Source organism: Gambusia affinis, linkage group LG22 (assembly GCF_019740435.1).
Source record: "Gambusia affinis linkage group LG22, SWU_Gaff_1.0, whole genome shotgun sequence".
NCBI lineage: Eukaryota > Metazoa > Chordata > Actinopteri > Cyprinodontiformes > Poeciliidae > Gambusia > Gambusia affinis.
In genome coordinates, this window is record NC_057889.1 from 22,928,298 (window position 1) to 22,948,568 (window position 20,271).

Sequence of the window (20,271 nt, forward strand, 5' to 3'; positions counted from 1 at the left end):
ATTCATATATCCAAACCCATACACACTCATATGTTATGCCTCAATATATTGTTGCACACTTTAATGATTAGACAGTGTGTTTTTCGCAGGTTCTTTACTTTTAAGTTAAAGTACCTTACTCTCAGAAGAGATTGCAGATATTTACGCTACTGGCGGATCAAGTGGTGGATTGTCATCGTGCACAATGACGTCGACTGCAGCAATGTGACGTTAATAGGAGATATATGTCATATTGTCGGACTGGACACAGCATAGCATCTCTTTGAACATTCATTCTGACTCCTTCCTAGAAGTACTCTGCATAATTGTAAAGCATTAAAACATGTTTGCTGATTTATTTGCTGTAACGCTAGGGTACCCGAATGTCGGGACGACATTACATTTTGGAGGGGAGAGTGTGACAGAATGGACATTAGAAGTATTACACCCCCCTCCCTTTTTTTACTTTACTTTATTTAAAGACTTCTTTTGACCGTGCCTTTGGGCTGCACTTCCCCTGCTTGAGCTGGGATGCAGTTACAGCAGTTCGCCACCAGTTGGCACATGGAGCACGGTGAGCACTCCTGACTCAGCGAGCCAACGGCAATTTAGTGCAGTAACGGCTGGTCAGCGGAGGCGCTCACTGTCGCTCTTGTCTGTGTTAACAGGTAAATATCAATTAGCGCTGCTATTTACATAAATTGTCTTGTTGAGGGGAAGTGTGCTAGAGTAAAGTAACTAAATGTTTATGTGTAAGTTTTGAATGAGCATTTTGACCTATATTGTAAATATTTATTGACTCAGCGAGCCAACGGCAATTTAGTGCAGTAACGGCTGGTCAGCGGAGGCGCTCACTGTCGCTCTTGTCTGTGTTAACAGGTAAATATCAATTAGCGCTGCTATTTACATAAATTGTCTTGTTGAGGGAAGTGTAGACTACAGTAACTATATGTTTATGTGTAAGTTTTGAATGAGCATTTTGACCTATATTGTAAATATTTATTGACTCAGCGAGCCAACGGCAATTTAGTGCAGTAACGGCTGGTCAGCGGAGGCGCTCACTGTCGCTCTTGTCTGTGTTAACAGTGTAAAGAAAATAAAGAACCTGCGAAAAACACACTGTCTAATCATTAAAGTGTGCAACAAAAATTGCACTTCAAAAACAAACGAAACAAAAAAGGTACAAAATCGAGAATACAAACACTTCCATGTACACAAATCGAATCAATTCGGTTTCCCCGCTGATCGTCAGCCACAATTTTAATTGGTGGCCCGTCTGAATCATGATCTCAATAAAGAGAAAGAGAGATCGTGGCACACCAGCGATGGAGTTGGAGCAACTGCAGGACCAGCTAAGTAAGGCCCTAGTGCAGTTGAAAGTGGACCAGCTACAAGAGGTGTGTTTATATGGAAAAGTCTCAGCAGAAAACCAAACCAGGAAGCACAAGCTGATCAGTCTAATAAATACAGCTGTAGATACAGCTATAGATTGTGAGGAAGAGGATGTGGCTTGTGAATTCCTCAGCAGATTAATATCAAAAGCTAAAGAAGTGAGCGAAAATGAGATGTCACAGATGGTCGATGATGCTGTGAATCAGGATAATGCTGCTCTTATAAGTTTGCAAGAACAATATGCAGCATTACAGTTAAGTTTCCAGGCTGCAACAAAGAAATTACAGGGAGAAATGGCAAAATTGGAAAACAAAGTGAAAAACAACCTACCAACCCCATTGTAGCACATCCACCAGAAGTTACAATAAGAAGAGAATTTAAAATTAATGGCCAAATTGGAGAAAGAGGTCAGAGAGACAAACTGTCCTATTCAAACCTGATCCATCAGATTGAAATGGGCCTAAAAAGAAATCACAGTGAAGTGGAGATCATAGAGGCTGTGGTCAGGGCTATTAGCCCAGGTCTACCCCTCCGCGACATGCTAGAGATCAAAACAGACCTCACTATTGCACAGCTGCGAACAATACTAAAGGGTCATTACAAAGAAGACAGCTCCACTGACCTGTACCATCGGTTAATTAACATCACACAGGACAGTAATGAGTCACCACAAAATTTCTTGTTTAGAGCAATAGAGTTAAAAGAAAGATTGCTCGCGGCATCTAGAGAACCTGGCTCTGAGGAAGATTACGGCCCAGAACTGATTCAAAAGAAGTTTCTGAGAGCAGTAGGAACAGGACTTATTAATGATAATGTTAAACACCAGCTCAAGAACTTCCTGGATGATCTGACAGTTGCAGATGATGTACTGATAGCAAAGACTAATGAGGCAGCTAGTATTGAATGGGAAAGGCAACAGAAGTTCAGAAGGAATAATAAAGATCTGAAAGTGAGGGAGGTTAGAGCAGAAGCACAGGCAGTTCCCAAAACAACAGTTGGAGCAGTTTGGGAGCAAGAACAGCCATCTTCCATCGGAAAAAAAAATAGAACTGGAAAAGTACAATCATCTGCTTCTCACACAGAAACTGAGCTCCTAGATGCCATCCGACAACTTCAAAGTGAGATGCAAGACATCAGGAGACTGGTTAATGACTCTCATTTATCTATTTCCAAATCAAAACCAAGTCGGAGGCGTGGATGTAAACATTGCCAGGAAAACAATAGAGGAGAGTTTTGTGACCATTGCTTCAAATGTGGACAAGGTGGGCATCTATCACGTGGGTGTAGATTTGTTAAAAACACATCAGACAGGCCCGGAGAAGCAGATATGTCTGTGAGCAGTGTGACATCTGTACCAGCAACAGAATATGATAAAAAGGAAAATGACCAAACAGGAAATGGACACAAGCTGACCACTGACATCACACATCATTCGGAACTTAAGTGTATGGAAGGAGTGAGACATGCAGCACCTGAGTTGAATGAGAGTGTTGGTATCAACCTCCTCTCCATCACAAAGAGACAAACTGCTTAACTTGATTGGAAAGAAGTGTACCATTATCTGTCTGCTGGATGGAGTGGAAACCAGAGCTCTATGGGATACTGGATCACAGGTCTGCCTCATGAGTGAAAAATGGAGAAAGCAGAATCTCCCTCATGTTACTATCAGAAGTCTCACTGAGATTATTGGACCTGGAATATTGGATGGAAGAGCAGTGAATAAGACACCAATCCCTTTTATTGGCTGGGTTGAGGTCAAATTTAAATTACCATCAGTGAGTCAAACACAACTAGAGCTCTGGGTGCCAGTTCTAGTTGCTGAAGAGGATGCAGTGGGAGAAGAACCAATCATTGGTTACAATGTGATTGAGTACCTATTAAAAGGGGGTCTAGATCCTCCCACCATCATCACAGAAGCTGTTAGTACAGCATTTTCCATTGAAAGTAAGAAGGCAGAGGTATTTCTAAAAGTCATGAGAAATATGAAGGAGGAACAGGGCATAAGTACTGTTAAAGCATCGAGAGAAAACTTCATCATCCCAGCTGGCCAGACGAAGATGGTGAAGTGCAGTACACGAGCTGGTCCACTTGCAGGTCAGCAAGGAGTCCTGTTTGAACCTCTGTCACAGTCGCAGCTACCAGAAGGACTAAGGGTTAAAGAAGGAATAGTGTGCCTACATCAGAGTTCCTGGTCCTGCTTCAGAATCCCAGTGAACAATGATACTGCTCATGACATTATTTTACCCTCCAAAAGCAAAGTAGGTCAAATCCAAGCAGTAAAAGCAATGTATGTGGCACCAACAGAATCAACAAAAATAAATGAAATAGAGACACCAAATTTCAATTGTGAAAAGGGAACTTCAACAGGATCAGAGAGCAAAGGAGAAAAAAAGGAGAACCAAAATAGGGCTGAAAGTGAAGATCTTTGGGATCCACCAGTTCCCATCAGCCACCTTTCCCCAGCACAACAGCAGTTGGTGAAACAACTACTCCGAGATGAGTGTAAAGCCTTCTCTCATGATGATTATGATGTTGGAACCATCCCCTCACTGCAGCTCAAAATCCGACTGCAAGATCCCACACCAGTGACAAGAACATATATATCTGTTCCAAAACCACTGCACAATGAGGTAAAAGAATATCTTGAAGATTTGTTAAATAGAGGATGGATCACAAAGTCTAGGTCAAATTATTCTAGCCCAATAGTCTGTGTCCGTAAAAGGGATGGTAGCCTCAGACTGTGCTGTGATTACAGAGAGTTGAATAAGAAGTCTCTGCCAGATCGTCATCCCATTCCCCGCATACAGGACATGCTAAATAGCCTGATTGGAAGTTCTTGGTTTTCTGTCCTTGATCAGGGAAAAGCCTATCACCAGGGCTTTCTGGAAGAATCAAGTCGCCCGCTCACTGCATTTATCACACCGTGGGGTCTGTATGAATGGGTGAGAATACCATTTGGATTATCATCAGCACCAGCAGAGTTTCAGAGGTCCATGGAGGAGTGCCTGACTGGACTACGTGATGAGGTGTGTTTGCCTTACCTGGATGATAATTTGGTGCACTCTAAAACATTTGAAGACCACTTGAATCATCTTAGAAGTGTATTGCAGCGTTATCAGGAAACAGGAGTCAAGCTGACACCAAGGAAATGTGACATCTTTAAGAACCAAGTGAGATTTCTTGGAAAGTTGGTCACAAAAGATGGATATACAGTGGATCCTGCAGATATTGCTCCTGTACAGGCTTTGAGAGAGAAAACCCTCCACAGTGGGAGAACTGAGAAAATTATTGGGATTTGTCTCCTACTATCGCAGTTACATCCCAAACTTCTGGCATAGCTAAGCCTCTATATGATCTTCTCTCCTTAAGCCCTGAGAAAAGGGAAAAGGAAAACACAAAAGCGAGAAGTAGGGAAACAAAATCAGAACAGTGGACAATTACCATCATCACACCCAATTATATGGTCAGCAAAACATCAAGAAGTGCTTGGCCAGTTATTAGATTTTCTAGTGAAGCCACCAGTATTGGGTTATCCGGACTTTGAACAACCGTTCATTCTACATTGTGATGCTTCACAAGAAGGGCTTGGTGCTGTACTTTACCAGAGACAACAGGGAACTCTAGCAGTCATAGCATATGGATCCAGAACGCTAACACCCCCAGAAAAAAACTATCACCTTCATTCAGGAAAACTGGAGTTCCTGGCTCTGAAGTGGGCCATCTGTGAGAGGTTTAGAGATTATCTCTATTATGCACCACCATTTACAGTTTACACTGACAATAACCCTCTTACATATGTGCTTTCCACAGCTAAACTGAATGCAACCACTCATCGATGGGTTGCTGAACTGGCTGATTTCCAGTTCTCAATAAAGTATCGCCCAGGTAAAGTAAATGGAGATGCAGATGGTCTCTCCCGAATGTCACTCAGCATGGAGGAGTACATGCAAACCTGCACACAGGTAGTACACCCAGAGGTGATGAACAGTGTTATTCAAGCAGTTGCTCTTCAGTTTCAAGACTCTGAGCCATGGCTATGCCCAGCAACCATCAACAGTCTGGTCACAGAGGAATGTGATGCAGCTAACACATCAGTAAAGGACATCAGTAGAGCAGCTCTTAGACAAGCTCAACAAGATGATCCAGTGATTAGTGAAGTATTGAGATGTGTTACTGCACAGAAAAAACCAAAGCATGGCTGGCACAAGGGCAACAGGTTGGCTGTTGCTCTGATGAGACAAAAACACAGATTATATATGGATGAAGATGGACTACTCCACAAGACAGCCAGTCGCTCACAACTCCTTCTACCACAGAAATATCATGCACTTGTTTTTAAGGAGCTTCATGAGGAGATGGGTCATCTTGGAGTTGAGAGGGTGTTGCATCTCATCAGAGATCGTTTCTATTGGCCTAACATGCAAGGTGATGTTGAACACTATGTCACCCGTGTATGCAGTTGTTTGAAACGAAGCGCCCAATAAACCAGCTCGAGCCCCTCTTACCAACATCATCACTACATACCCATTTGAGTTAGTCTCCATTGATTTCTTACATCTGGAGAAATGCAGTGGTGGGTATGAATACATCCTTGTAGTGATGGATCATTTCACACGGTTTGCCCAGGCTTATCCTTGCAAAAACAAAGCTGCCAAAACAGCTGCAGAGAAAATATTTGGGGATTTTATTTTGAAGTTTGGTTTTCCCACAAAGCTGCATCATGACCAGGGTAAAGAGTTTGAAAACAAACTATTTGCATCACTCGAAAAGTACAGTGGAGTCAAGGGGTCAAGAACAACGCCATACCATCCGCAGGGTAATGGTCAGGTTGAAAGGTTCAACAGGACACTACTTGCCATGCTGAGGAGTCTGCCAGAAATTGAAAAAAAAGATTGGAAATCTTCTCTACCAAAAGTGGTTCATGCATACAATTGCACACGCAGCGAAGCTACTGGCTATGCTCTGCATTTCCTCTTATTTGGTCATCAGCCCGGCTCCCCATTGATCTTATGTTTGGTCTCAGTGAAAAGAACCAAAGCTCTTCCCACCGGGATTATGCAGAAAAATGGAGGACAAGGATGAGTGAAGCCTATCAGTTGGCATCCAGGACAGCCAGTAAGCAAGCGATGAGAGGGAAGGCTCACTATGATAGGAAACTGCATGGAGGGGAGTTGTATCCAGGTTGCCGAGTGCTTGTTAGGAATCTGAATGAGAAGGGAGGACCAGGAAAATTGAGAGCATTCTGGGAAGATAAAGTGTACCTTGTTAAAGAAAGGAAACATCAGGACAGTCCTGTCTATGAAATTCACCCAGAAAGTGGAAAAGGGCGAATCAGGACCATCCACAGAAATCTGCTGCTTCCATGCGATTTCCTTTCAACGACAGAACCAAAAGTAACCACTCAACCTAAAAGACCCCGAAAAGAGAAAGAGAAGCAGAGACATGCAGACAGCTCTGATGATGAAGACGACTGGGAAGCCATCATTCATCCACCTCTACAGCATCACAAAATGGAGTCAGATCATCTCATCGAGAGTCAGCTGAGAGCGGAGGCACCAGAGTTCCACCCAATCAACGAGGACATGCAAAGGGACTGCATAGCTGATGGTGGTGGACCAGGGCAGCAACCAACTCTTGGTGAGGACATGGATGCAACACTAGAAGACGACTTTCATCCAGAGAACATGAACAGTGGAGATGAGTCTCACCAGTCAGCTGCCAGTGACCAAGAAGAGACTGACATATCACCCCACAGGGTGGGAAGGTATCCTTTTCGAACAAGAAAACCTATGTTACGATTCAATTACCATAATTTGGGACAGCCTTTTCTCTAATGTGAATAAGTTAGAATGATTTGCATGATTAACTACTTTTTGATGTATCTTAGGTAGAATGATAGATGAGTACCCATGGTATCAATTTCAGCATGTTTTTAAAGGTAGAGTTTACTTTTAAGTTAAAGTACCTTACTCTCAGAAGAGATTGCAGATATTTACGCTACTGGCGGATCAAGTGGTGGATTGTCATCGTGCACAATGACGTCGACTGCAGCAATGTGACGTTAATAGGAGATATATGTCATATTGTCGGACTGGACACAGCATAGCATCTCTTTGAACATTCATTCTGACTCCTTCCTAGAAGTACTCTGCATAATTGTAAAGCATTAAAACATGTTTGCTGATTTATTTGCTGTAACGCTAGGGTACCCGAATGTCGGGACGACATTACATTTTGGAGGGGAGAGTGTGACAGAATGGACATTAGAAGTATTACACCCCCCTCCCTTTTTTTACTTTACTTTATTTAAAGACTTCTTTTGACCGTGCCTTTGGGCTGCACTTCCCCTGCTTGAGCTGGGATGCAGTTACAGCAGTTCGCCACCAGTTGGCACATGGAGCACGGTGAGCACTCCTGACTCAGCGAGCCAACGGCAATTTAGTGCAGTAACGGCTGGTCAGCGGAGGCGCTCACTGTCGCTCTTGTCTGTGTTAACAGGTAAATATCAATTAGCGCTGCTATTTACATAAATTGTCTTGTTGAGGGGAAGTGTGCTAGAGTAAAGTAACTAAATGTTTATGTGTAAGTTTTGAATGAGCATTTTGACCTATATTGTAAATATTTATTGACTCAGCGAGCCAACGGCAAATTTAGTGCAGTAACGGCTGGTCAGCGGAGGCGCTCACTGTCGCTCTTGTCTGTGTTAACAGTGTAAAGAAAATAAAGAACCTGCGAAAAACACACTGTCTAATCATTAAAGTGTGCAACATATATATATATATATATATATATATATATATATATATATATATATATATATATATATATATATATACACATTTGTTCCTACTCTCACCCATATTTCTAAATCTTGTGAAAATGACCTCCTTATATTCCCCTTTAAATTGTATAAAATTTTAACTCCTTATTTAACTTGTTCCATGCTAAAAAAAAAAAAAAGTCAAGTAGAATCTTGATGTGTTTCAGTTATTGTGGTGAAACTGTGGAATGAATCCTATGATGCCCTCAAATTACATGCTTTATTTGTGAGCTTTAAGAGAGCCTTAACATGTAGAATTATGAAAACTTACACTGTTAGGTATAAGCTGTTATACCTAACAATGTATATCTGCATATATGTAGATATATATATGTATTGTGTAATCATGCATATATGTAATATATGCATACATAGATGCATACATGGATGCACCTGCATACATGCATGAATGAATATACATGTATGTATGTAGGTGCATGCATAAATATGAATGTGTGTAAGTGTACTTATGTATGTATATGGACAGAAGACATCTTTCATTACTGTAGGCTGCTGAGTCTCTGAATAGGGTAAATATGCATAAGCCTTGGAGTTTTAGCCTATTCATTTTTTGATCAATTCTGGGTTTATAAAGTAGTATTTTATTTTTGCTTTCATTTTTGAAATGTTGTTAATTTGCCAATATAACTTTAAGCTGAATCTGACTTATTGTTGTGCGTTGTCCTATCATACTGGTGCCTAGCATGTGCAGCTGTGGCCTGATGATGGAACCAGTGGGTGGCAGAGTGAATCAACATAGATGCTGTCATCTTGACACATTTCTCATATGTAATAATTTATGTTACAACAACCTAGTCCTTATTGTACCTCTCCATCAAAGTTCAAGTCTACATGTTTCAGACTGACTGTCAGACACTCAGTAACTGCCTATAGAATTGACCTTATTTCATGTTCCTAGAACTCATGCACTATGGTCCAGTTTCTACAAAGGGAATATGTCTGCATGTGTACCAAAATGTATGCAGTTGGAGCCTTTCATTGCAGGTGTCCAATTTGGTACCTTGTTGCTTTTGTTAGTTCCTCCTTCCTTTTGATTTTTCACAGCAAATTTATGTTATTCTTACCTGCAACTCCAATTGGTGTTTCACCCAAGCCAAATTTGGAAGAAAGTTAGAGTTTATAACATATGAAGTAGTAGAGCACCTGAGCACTGGAACGTCTTGCTGCAGTGTGAGATAAGCCTTTCACTTTTTTTCTAAAGTAATTATGTCTAAACCAGCTGTAGGTCTTTGAACTGTTGTGTTTCCTAAGAATGGAAATCCTTACATCTTTTGGCAAAAGGACACCAAATCTGTCTCCCCCTCAGCTTTTATGAGCTCGATTATCTCCAGCCAGCTACACCAGTATGCCTCTATAACCACTTCTGCCACATGAAAAGTGCAAAAGACCCAAACACCATTTGCTCATAAATGTTCGCATAATGACAGAGATAAGCTCATCTCATAAAACTATGAAAAACAAATTGCTCCTTTTATCTTTCATGTTCCCCGCTGTAAGATTTTACAACCCAGATGTTCATATAAATAAACTCTCTCAAATGTAGTCAATGTTATATGACTAGTGCTATTTGTTTATGAATATTTTAAGGATATTTTCATTTTCCTCTCTGGGAGCTTGTATGATCTCTGATGAAAATTAAAAGGGAGCTCATTAGATTTGTCACATTACCAAATCAAACTGTAATAACAATACACTGACTTATTAAGGCAGCACTGAGTTGATTTCTTTTTTTAAAGCCAAGGGCAACACAGAAGCATCCATACTTATGGTCATTGGGTAAAAGAAGAGGCAGGCTGAGGACAGAGAAGATGAAAGAGCCACCTGTGGCAGGTGAAGTGGAGCGGCTGCCAACAGGACCACTCGACTCCAACACTCAGCATGCACTCTCAGCTCTCCTCGTGTCCAACGTGACAGTATGACTCAACACATATAAATTTAAAAAACACTTGCACATGCTCACACACACACTTTCCAATATGCATCAACATAAACAGCTGGGAACATCCATATGTCTGCCATTACTGGAAATGCATTAATGAATGAAGACGCAGCTTTCAACTTTTGAAGTCTAAAGTAAAAGATTTCAACATAAGGAATTAAACTAGACCTAAAACACTGACAGTAGTTTACCTCCATGAAATCCCAGACAGAACAATGATAAGAGACAGGAATTCATCAGAAATAGCCAGTGTAGATCTTTCCCCTTTTCAAGCCACAATCCTCTGACGTATGGCACAGGTTGATGTTTGTAATTTGTCACAAAATGAGTGTAGCAGGACTCAGGATCAGTCACCATCATTTATCTTGATTATATATATATATATATATATATATATATATATATATATATATATATATATATGTGTGTGTGTGTGTGTGTGTGTATCCATCACACATACACACCCATGTGTGATGTAAGTAATTTATATAAATGTTTATTGGTAATGGTCTATTCTATTCTATTCTATTTTGGACAGTGGGAGAAAGCCTTTTGAAGCTGGTGTATTGCACCATTGAAGGTGCACACTCAAGGTAGATATTCTTCTTTTGACGTGGTTAGATGACACATGACGTGACCCAGTTTGTTTGAAGCATGCTGAAAACCTAAGCGTATTTTCTTTTTCCTCCACCTTAGCGTCTCTTTGTTCCTCTGAATAGGCTGTGTCTGGCCTTTGGAATAAAACACTTGTGTTCTGACTTCACTTGCAGTACAGATTTGCACCTGTACCCCACTGTCTGTCTCTCTGTCTCCTCATCCTTCTAGCTCAAGGGCTTGTCTCTTTCCCGCTTCTCTTTACTTTTTCTTCTGTCTCTCACTCCCCCGCACTGTCTTATCTTTCCATGTTCTCGCCTCTCACCCGTTCTCCCATTTGAGTTTCATTTCACGGATTAGCCTGCCAGAGACCCCACAGCCTGAAATGTCTCAATCACTTGCTAGCTTCCCTCCAACTCTGCCAGTGTGACAAAGCATGGGTATGCGCATGTGTTCTGTGCTTTGCATGCATATAGATTTATGAATTCCCAGTTCCATCTTGGCATTGTACATATTTTTGAGTGAGTTCAAATATTTTTGTAGAAAAAAACAGGTATGGGTAGCAAGGTTAAGCTAATCTATGAAGTGCAACTAATAAGCTGTAGCATAGCAAGAGTAGCAGCAGATCGTTTTTAGGTCATGTTTCGAAGCTCATCTCTGCTCTTTGTCGAGTTGTAAGACCTGGATAAATCCAGGCTTAGGAGGGAGGAATCTGCTGCTTATCAGTCTTGGGAGGTGCTTGGGGCTAACTTAACCCTCCACAGCCTGTTAGCTGGCTGTGTCTCTAATTGGGAAGCGGTGGGGAGAGGGGCAGCAGGGGTGAGTGGTATTCAAATCGTCCATGAGGTAATCCTCACTCTACAAATGCATGCTGTGACCCAGTGACCTCGTCTCTAATGATGTGGCTGCAGCAGAACCAAAAAAGGAAGACATGCAATAAGAATTAAAGAGCTTGAAGGTGCTTCAGACTGCTCTTACCATAATACCAAACTCTCAATGCTGTTTATTGAATTTAGCATTGGGTTTACTACTCTTTCACATTGTGGGCTACAAGTTGAAATCTATTTTAGCCTCATCCTCTGGAGGATGTGTGTGGCATGAGGGAGTATAAAAAATGCAAAGCCCTTCTTAGAGTATGTAACCGCAAACAATGGATGCATTTTTGGAATTCTCAGCTCCAGGACAGGCTGGAAGACTTCACCCCCACTAAAGTGTGGACATGTATGAGGAAAGAATAAGCAGAGATCAAACATTGATCCCAGGAGACAGCTGACGGAAGCTTTGTGCAACTACATGATGACCGCCTCTCTCTCTAAAAGTGAAGATGTCTCTCCGTGTGGTGATGTTTGTAAATCTTGTTTGAGTGAAGGGAACAGTTTTGCATGGCCTCATCTTATTACATGCTGGATTCAAAACCATGCAATCATTTACATTGACTTTACATAAGCATTAGACATGTAAAGTCAATTTCAAATATGCCGGGTTATTATATCCACATTCTAGTGTCTGTAAATACATACTGCAGGATTTCCAAAGCAAACAGCAACACAAAGACAATAAGATTCTTCAGCTCTGCAGAACTAAAGATTACTTTCACAAAAGTCATATTCAGATATTTCTGTAATTCCCTAATTTGTTATGACTATATTCTCATCAGATAGACGGGAAAATAAAAGATAATCTGCCTTGATTGCTACCTTAGGTAGGCATTTATTTTCATATAATGTATTTGTCATTTTTACCTTTACAACGCTGTGTCAGATTTATGTCTCAGAACTACGGTCTGGAAATTATGCTGTGTAAAAGTAAACAAAGCTGGTTAAATTTGCCCCATCTCTTATTACCTACTGATCATAAATATGCTTCACAAACATTAGCTGATAATGAGGCACAGAACAGTTATTAGTTTGAATGTAAACCACAGTTTTAAAATGTGACATGTCTTGTATGACTTCCATTGTTTCTCTCTGTGGTTTAAAGTTAGTCGAAAGAGAAACCAGAGAAATTGCCAGCTCAGAGATCTGACAATCAAAATAGCAGCATAAATAATCAGTTTGTTCTATAACCTTCCAAGTAATAGCAGCAACTTCTTCTGTTATGTCTTAAACAAAAGCAAGACGTGTAATCAATTGTGAGTTTATGGATGGACCAAAATGCAGACTGTAGCTGGGAGCATGGATCATATTAAATGTTTTAATGAAAAACAGACAAAAAGTAATAAATAAATATATCTTACACTAAAGAATAACTAGACCTAAGAAACATAATTAGAGTACCAAGGAATAACTAGAGACAAGAAATGAACAAAACTAGAAACACAAAGGACGAGCTTAAAGTAAATAAAACGGAGACACTGCTGATCTAATCAAAGACAATTAACACCTAAATAACCAAAATATGTAGTAAATGCTTGAGAGCAGCAGTGCACATTCATAATAATAATAATTAGAGCGTTAGAGTGTCTTGGATTTGTAGTTTTTTAGCTACAGACACTCAAGATTGTGTAAAATTGAGTGGACTTCATTCAGCTCTTCACCAAATCGGAAGCTGCAAACAGAAGTCAACTTTAGCTTCAAGTACAAAACACAGTCAGGGTTTAAGGCTTTATATGTGAATCTATCATGAACAAATTATTTGTACGCTGTTTTGAGTAAGTGTAGTCAAACTGGTCTATACACTGTGTGGTAAGACTCCCAAAACGACGGAAATCATGTTTGACCCATCGGTGCATCTCTAGTGTGAACCTGAGTTTTTGAAACAGGACTTGAATTGGATTATGTTCAATTTGTGATATTACATTTATCTCAAATAGTGAACATTTGCTTTTAGGTATAGAGTTTCAACAACATTTGATTATAAATTGGCAGAATACAGATGAATAGAACTAAAGTAGATCTACATATCCAACTGCTATGTGAGATGCAAACCGTAAGTATGACCAAACTGTTCTGGACAGAACTTGAAGTTATGAAGTTGGACCCATATTAAGCTTGTCTGCTGTCAGTGTGCAATGAACCAGGACCAAAATGTAAATTTGTTGGTAATAAAACTAAAGGTGAATGTCATACATGGTAGCAAAAAACCCCAACTGCCACTGTTCGTACAACGTCCCCAAACAACTGCCAGCAGAATCTAACCTCTGATGAGCATCAATTTGCTGAGGTGGCACATTTGTAAAGGGTGCAGCAGAGGGCTGGGTGGAGCAGTTGACTGCTCACAAATGCCCTGTCAGAGCACAGCTGTTGCACGGTTGATGCCCACCTCCTCAACCTGTCAGCGACTTCTCTTCATGCTTCTTTTCCTCTTAAGAAAATAATTCCCAAAGGCCATCCACATAGATGATCTCCTCACAGCTTTGCATGAGAATGGCATGAGTATTAAGAAGAAAAAAAAGTAAAGGTTCTACTTTTGCCAGCTCCGGTTCACACATGCCACATGAGAAACAACATCTTTCGAGCTGTATTTTTAGAATGTCTCCCCTCATCTTTATTCAGCATTGGAATTTGGCTTTTCTTGTCCCCACATCACATCTTCATCTCATTCCCTTCTCAGTTCCACTGACACAACCTTAATCTCTAAGCGCCAGAGATCAATCTAACGGTCTTGCTAAAGCCTACTGCTAGCTTTTTACAATAAAAAGAAATCTGTCAACCAAGCTATTTATTCAGCCAAAGCAAATTAATTTTCAAGTGCTATCCACTCCTTGGTTGAAGAAAGTCATGAAAAAGGGAAATCACAGTGACTGTTGGCCACACTAACATAATCCTGCTATGAACAAGAAATGAGAGAGAACTGAAATAAAATAGTGTTGGATGACTGATGTGGGCCCCAATGCTTTCCATGCAAGTTAAAAATACATATTTACATATAATGGTGTGGGGTCATAAAGTATAGACCCAAAGTTAATGAAAATGAATAATGGAAAGTGTACATTAGGCAACTTCAGTAATTACGGCTCTACTTGGCCAAGGTGATTACCCAGGAGGGAACAGCCAGAGGACACCGTGAGAGTGGAAACTTTCTGCTGTTCTTACCAAGGCATGTGTGGACCGCCCTTGATCAGCAGGGGATATTAGAGTGAAGCGTTAACATCCGATTAGGATGGTTGGAGAGGTGAGTAATGGAGCTGTCTTTTACAGCAAGTTCTGTATGGTTGCCTCAGCACAGCACTAAAAGATTGGTGGTTTGTTGTCACTGGCCAGCTTCAAATTTCCTCAGCTTGAGTTATGTCCTTGTCTCAGTCAAATATTGGTGGGGAGAGAGTAAAACAGATAAACAGGGCTGAGGAAGCCAACTTTTAACATGCTAAATCAGAGGTTACTGAATTTCTCTACTGAAACAAAATGCTTCTAAGAATTCCAACTGATTAACATCCCACTTGTAATTACTACACTATTAGGTAAAGCCCATTTCTCTGACTAGTGAAATCAACCAGATAATTAGCAACACATTTCAAAAGTCACTCCAGTTCAACAGCACTTCAAAAGTCTCTCATTCTGCAGAACCAATAAAGTCCCTGAACGTGGAATATTATGTGTTTTGCCTGGGAGCTCCATGCGCTCTGCATAAGGAACAAGACCAAGTTGATTTAAAGGCATAATGAATAATGTTGATACATTTTTGATATTTGATGTAATATGGAAAGTCTCATAAGTGTGTCATCTTATATACTGCATGCTGTAAGAAACTGTTTTTGGAATGAACATAGGAAGGGTTGAGTCAGTGCTCTGTTCTTGAGGCGGCGCGTCACTGTGGTTTTCCTCTCAAGGATTTCTCAACAGGATAAGCCAAGCTAGCTAAACCTCAGAGCAATAGCAACTCAGATCTTCTAGTTTATAGCAGTTTGAGACAAGGTTGAAACAGTTTTTTATAACATATTTTTACATGAAATAAATAATTCATCTGTTTGTAACATAATATGTTGTTGGATGAACATTTTACAGTTTGAACAGCTGTGACATAAAATGTGGCAGTGCAAAAACTGTCACGGTATTCCATCCTTTCATCCAATGAAATGTTTGCGGTCTGGGTTGTTGTGGATGGTAACACCTCTCCTGCAGACTAGTCTTAGCCATCGGATAACCCTGGGTTAGTGCTGCATTGCCGCAACCCTAACCCAGATTTCTCAGAAATTGTTCTGCACTGAAGAGAATGGAACTTCGATGCATTACTGGTATTCAGGCACATGCTCTGTTTCAAGGTGGTAAAACAAATTGCTTGTATTTCATCTCTTCCATGCATTTTGCAGATTAAATTTTTCTTCTCCTGGTTTGACTGTTTAACCCTCTTATGGTCTTAAGAGACGGGGTCATTTAGACCCCACAAATTTTTTACTCTGTGCACAGTCACACAGATGTGCTCTTTAACAGGGTTTTCTTTTTGTAGTTTGGGAAAAACCGTTGGACCATCACCACACTCGACAGTGAGATTTGCAGTGCTCCTCCTGCGGGAGGTCAAACCAGAACCAGGTCCTGATCATTTAGGTTTTGCACCTACCTTTTTAACGAGCTCTTCCTTTGCGCTCTCAGCCACTCTGCTTTCCTCTGCTCTGTTTTGATGGTGGCCAGTTACGTCATCAACAAGCATTGCCGCAATTTGCCAGTAAACTACAGATCTGTATCGTGGGTCAAATTTCCATTGTTTCTACTGTATACTATTTATATAGCGCATTGCTAATTTTTATCTAGTGTTGTTTGTAGCTAAGAAGCTTTAAGGGATTTGCGAACACTGTTTCAAACCAGAATCTACACTACAGATCCACAGATCTGATGTCAATATCTGTATCTGCTGCGATATTGAAAAAATGTCTGGATTCAGTATCATGACAATTTCCCAATTCATAAGGGCAGATCTGTTCAATCTCTTAATGGCCTTAACCCACATTATTTATCTGAACTTTTAAGTTTTCCTGTACATGGGAGATCCCTGAGGTCATTCACTCAATAAAAGGCCTGAGATGACCGGGCCTTGACCGCGCCTTTTCAGTGGCAGCATCCCGATTCTGGAACAATCTCCCTCTAGACCTTCACTCCCCCTCTGACCCGGGTATCTTTACACTTACAAACCTGTAATTTATTTATCTTAGACCTATCTTTAAATTTAAGCTTAAGACTCATCTATTTACACAAGCTAACAATACAATGTAGCGTAGTGGCATTTTTCCTTATTTTATTGTTATTTTATGTTTTCTTTTTCCACTGCTGTATTTTTACTGTAAAGTGCTTTGGTCACTGTTGGTTGTTGTTAAGCACTATATAAATCCATAAATCAGTAAATCAGACTAATTCTATGCTTTGTACTTTGAGAGACGTCATGCTAACTTATTTATTTTACATTATATTTAGAATTTCTTACTGCACTTTCAGAACCATCTGAAAGAAGGTAAACTGTTCGCAGTTTATGTTTATATGTTTCACCAAGGTTGTCAACCTTTTGGTTTTGTCGGTTTGAGTTTTTTATTTTAAATTGGCTGTTATACTCCTAATTATGCTGACTGAACAAGTTGTGTTGTTTTTACATTTTAAACCAGGCTTGTGAGAATATTGGTGTATTTAAGTGTGCTGGGCTGGTACACAAACATATCTATTATTCCGTACATTTATGTTTGTGTTTTAAAAACAAACCATCTTAAATCAAGTCAGCTCTTTTCCTGTACCGGACTGATATCGGCCGATTCTAAGCTTCATATATCTGTATCTGTCTTGGTATCCAAAGTGAAAAAATCAGTTCATCCTTGGTTAAACCCAACGACAACGTCTCTCTGCTCGTCTCTAACCATGCGGCCAGACAGATTTAAAGAGGAGCAGCAAAGGCAAAGATTGTGAATTAACAGATATTGCCAAAAACTCATGGTGTCACTCAGGACATGTTACTGAGGAACTCAGTCTCTAAATATTGATCTGTTTGCATGTTATGACAGTCATAGTTCTTCAGATTTTCTGCAAGACTGACTTCTACTGGAAATCCCTCCTGCCCAGAGAATCAGCGTTAACGACTCTGAATTACTTCAGTTATGACAAATTCAATTTCCAAACAGAATTTCAAAATTTGTGTTTGGAATTTAGTATTTTTGAAATACTTAGTAGCATCTTTCATGCTATTAATTAACTATCAGTTAGCAATTCAGCTCAAGTTTGAGCACTAGCTTTGCTGAACATTAGGACAAAAAGGAAATGCCTGCCTCTCTGGGGGAGCCGTCTGAGACACACCCAAATGCTCTGAGTCCAAATTCCTAAGGCACACCAGCAGGAAATGGAGAGCTAAAGTGCTAACAAAGAGCTTGGAGATTTTTAAGATAATGTTCGTGGGACTTCCTGCTCTAAGGAAAAATAATAAATCACCTTATTTTATTCCAGTTATCCTTTTTCTCCTGTGAGCAATTAGCCATCATATAAATGTATCCCTTTCTGTTGGTATATTTTATCTTACACAACACAGAGGAGAGTGAGCAGGGTTAAACAATTCAACTGAGCTGAAGCCCCTCCATAGTTAAACACACCTGGGTGTAACAATATGACTGAAACAAGTTTTTGGGCAGGCAGAGACAGACATGTTGAGTCAGTGAGTTTTTGCAAGCAAGATCGAGAACCAACCCCAAACTCCACCACTGAATCCTCTCCTCCGATTCTCTGATTCACTGAACAGACAAGCCAGTGCAACGCTCCACACTGCAACGCTTTGTGTCAGATATCTTTCCTGCAGCCTCTCTCTGTCACATTAAAAATTCTGACTTGCCCTAGTTTGTGTGAACTGGGAAAAAGCAGCGCTGCTCAGCAGAGCAGACCAGGCAAGTGTACTGGCAGCACATGCACAGCTGTTTCAGCTGTTTGGAATCAACAGATGCATGTGCAAAATAAACATAATGAATGCCAGACAAGTATGTGTAGCCGCAAGGCGCCTGCAGGCCAATCCATGGGTCCTGTGATACTTTATCAGCAGAGAGAAGGCACACAGACAAAGGCGCAAAGATTTTATTTAGGGGTCCTGTTTACCCACAGAGATAAAGCAGAGTGCTAACACGGTCCTGCTGGCGAGCGCCTCTCCCCCGTGCACAGTAGCTGACGGCGAAGTAGCAAAAGAAATTCACTTTGAAATAAATATGTTTGAGAATGTGAACTGGAAGCAAATGAACTTCACCAATTCAACCTGAATCCCCCATCCTGTGTAAATAAGCCATCACTGGCTGTCACAAACCCGCTCCCCCAGCCAGGACAAAGGACGGCTGCTGCGTGGGCCGCCGCTGCTGACTGTAATTGCAGTCTTTCAGACGGGAAATGGCAAATTGCTCCTCTCATCATTAGCAACGAGCTAAGACAGAAAACAGACACCCAAGCCTGCAAACATAATTATGATGACATGCTGGGAGGCAGAGGAGCTGCTAGAGAACACATCTGGAGCTTTCATGAGACCGCTAGCACACTGACTCAACAGGTCTGGATCAGGGCTCTGGACTATGTTGGTCCCCTGGCCCCCACAACCCCCAACATGTGGCATCTTAAACGTTCTTTTTTTAACCTTAGCAACAGCCTGGCAGACTCACTTGTGCAGGCCACAGATGGCGGGTCAGAGAGCGCTCGGTAGTAGCCGTCTTCACAGTCGCAGCGCCACGAGCCCTCACGGTCATTGAAGCTGTGCGCCGGACAGCGAGAGCACTGGAGGTCCTGAGAGGAAGACTTGTAGAAACCACGACCACACGCTGGGGACAGACAACGAACAGGACATTACACAGGCTGCTTTGCTTTTCAATAGGAACTATATGACTTAAGCAACTTCTGTTTGGTTTCAGTTGTAGATTAGTAGCAAAATCTTAGTTTAATCATCATACAGGTGAAGAAATGCAAGTTCCACAGGGAGCTGGAAGCTATGAGATTCTGCTTTTAGAAACATCTAATCCAGATAACTGTCACTTTACATAGCTTGAATTTGCATGAAGATATTTTAGATGAAGTCTAACCAGGTACCTGCGCTCATTCGGAAAAAATTCATAGTTAATATTTTTTTCAGTTTCATTACTGAGCATTACTAAATATACCACGCTTTTCCTGTCAACTAATGCAACAGGTTAGCTATCCACTAGCAGCTATGTGTAAAGAAGACTCAAAATGATCAATATTCAGCAGCAGTGAGGTGTTCTAAACTAAGCTAAAAAGAAAAAATATGTGACAAATATGTATGTATATATTTTTTTGACATTTCGGCAAGAGAGCAAGTTTTTTAGCGGATAACAAGAAACCAGAAAGTGTACCACAAACGTGTTCTATTTAGTCTTTTTTAAAGTTTTAAAATCTGCTCTAGTCATGGATCATGTTGGATTTGAAAATGGTTACAGCTTCTCAGATCTCAAAGTTAAGGTTAGCATCTACATCCCCTAGGAAACACAAACAAACTGTGCTAATTGCTAATTTAAGATGCTTAACACAGTTTAAAATAACGTTTCTAATCATTTTGTCTCCTCTATAAATTATTAGTAAATGTCTGTTAGTGACTGCTTTCTCATTCACACAGTGTGACATCACCTGTCTGTGCT

At 40.6% G+C, this 20,271-nt stretch overlaps 1 protein-coding gene across 2 annotated transcripts in view; it reads right to left on the reverse strand.

Moving 5' to 3' along the window:
- The window catches only part of epha7 (eph receptor A7), a 126,048-nt gene that overhangs the window by 79,963 nt on the left and 25,814 nt on the right, over positions 1-20,271 (reverse strand). For both annotated transcript variants that reach the window (XM_044107216.1, XM_044107217.1), the window contains exon 4: positions 19,285-19,440. In XM_044107216.1, the coding sequence (XP_043963151.1) occupies positions 19,285-19,440 (156 nt within the window). The remainder of the gene's footprint in view (positions 1-19,284; positions 19,441-20,271) is intronic.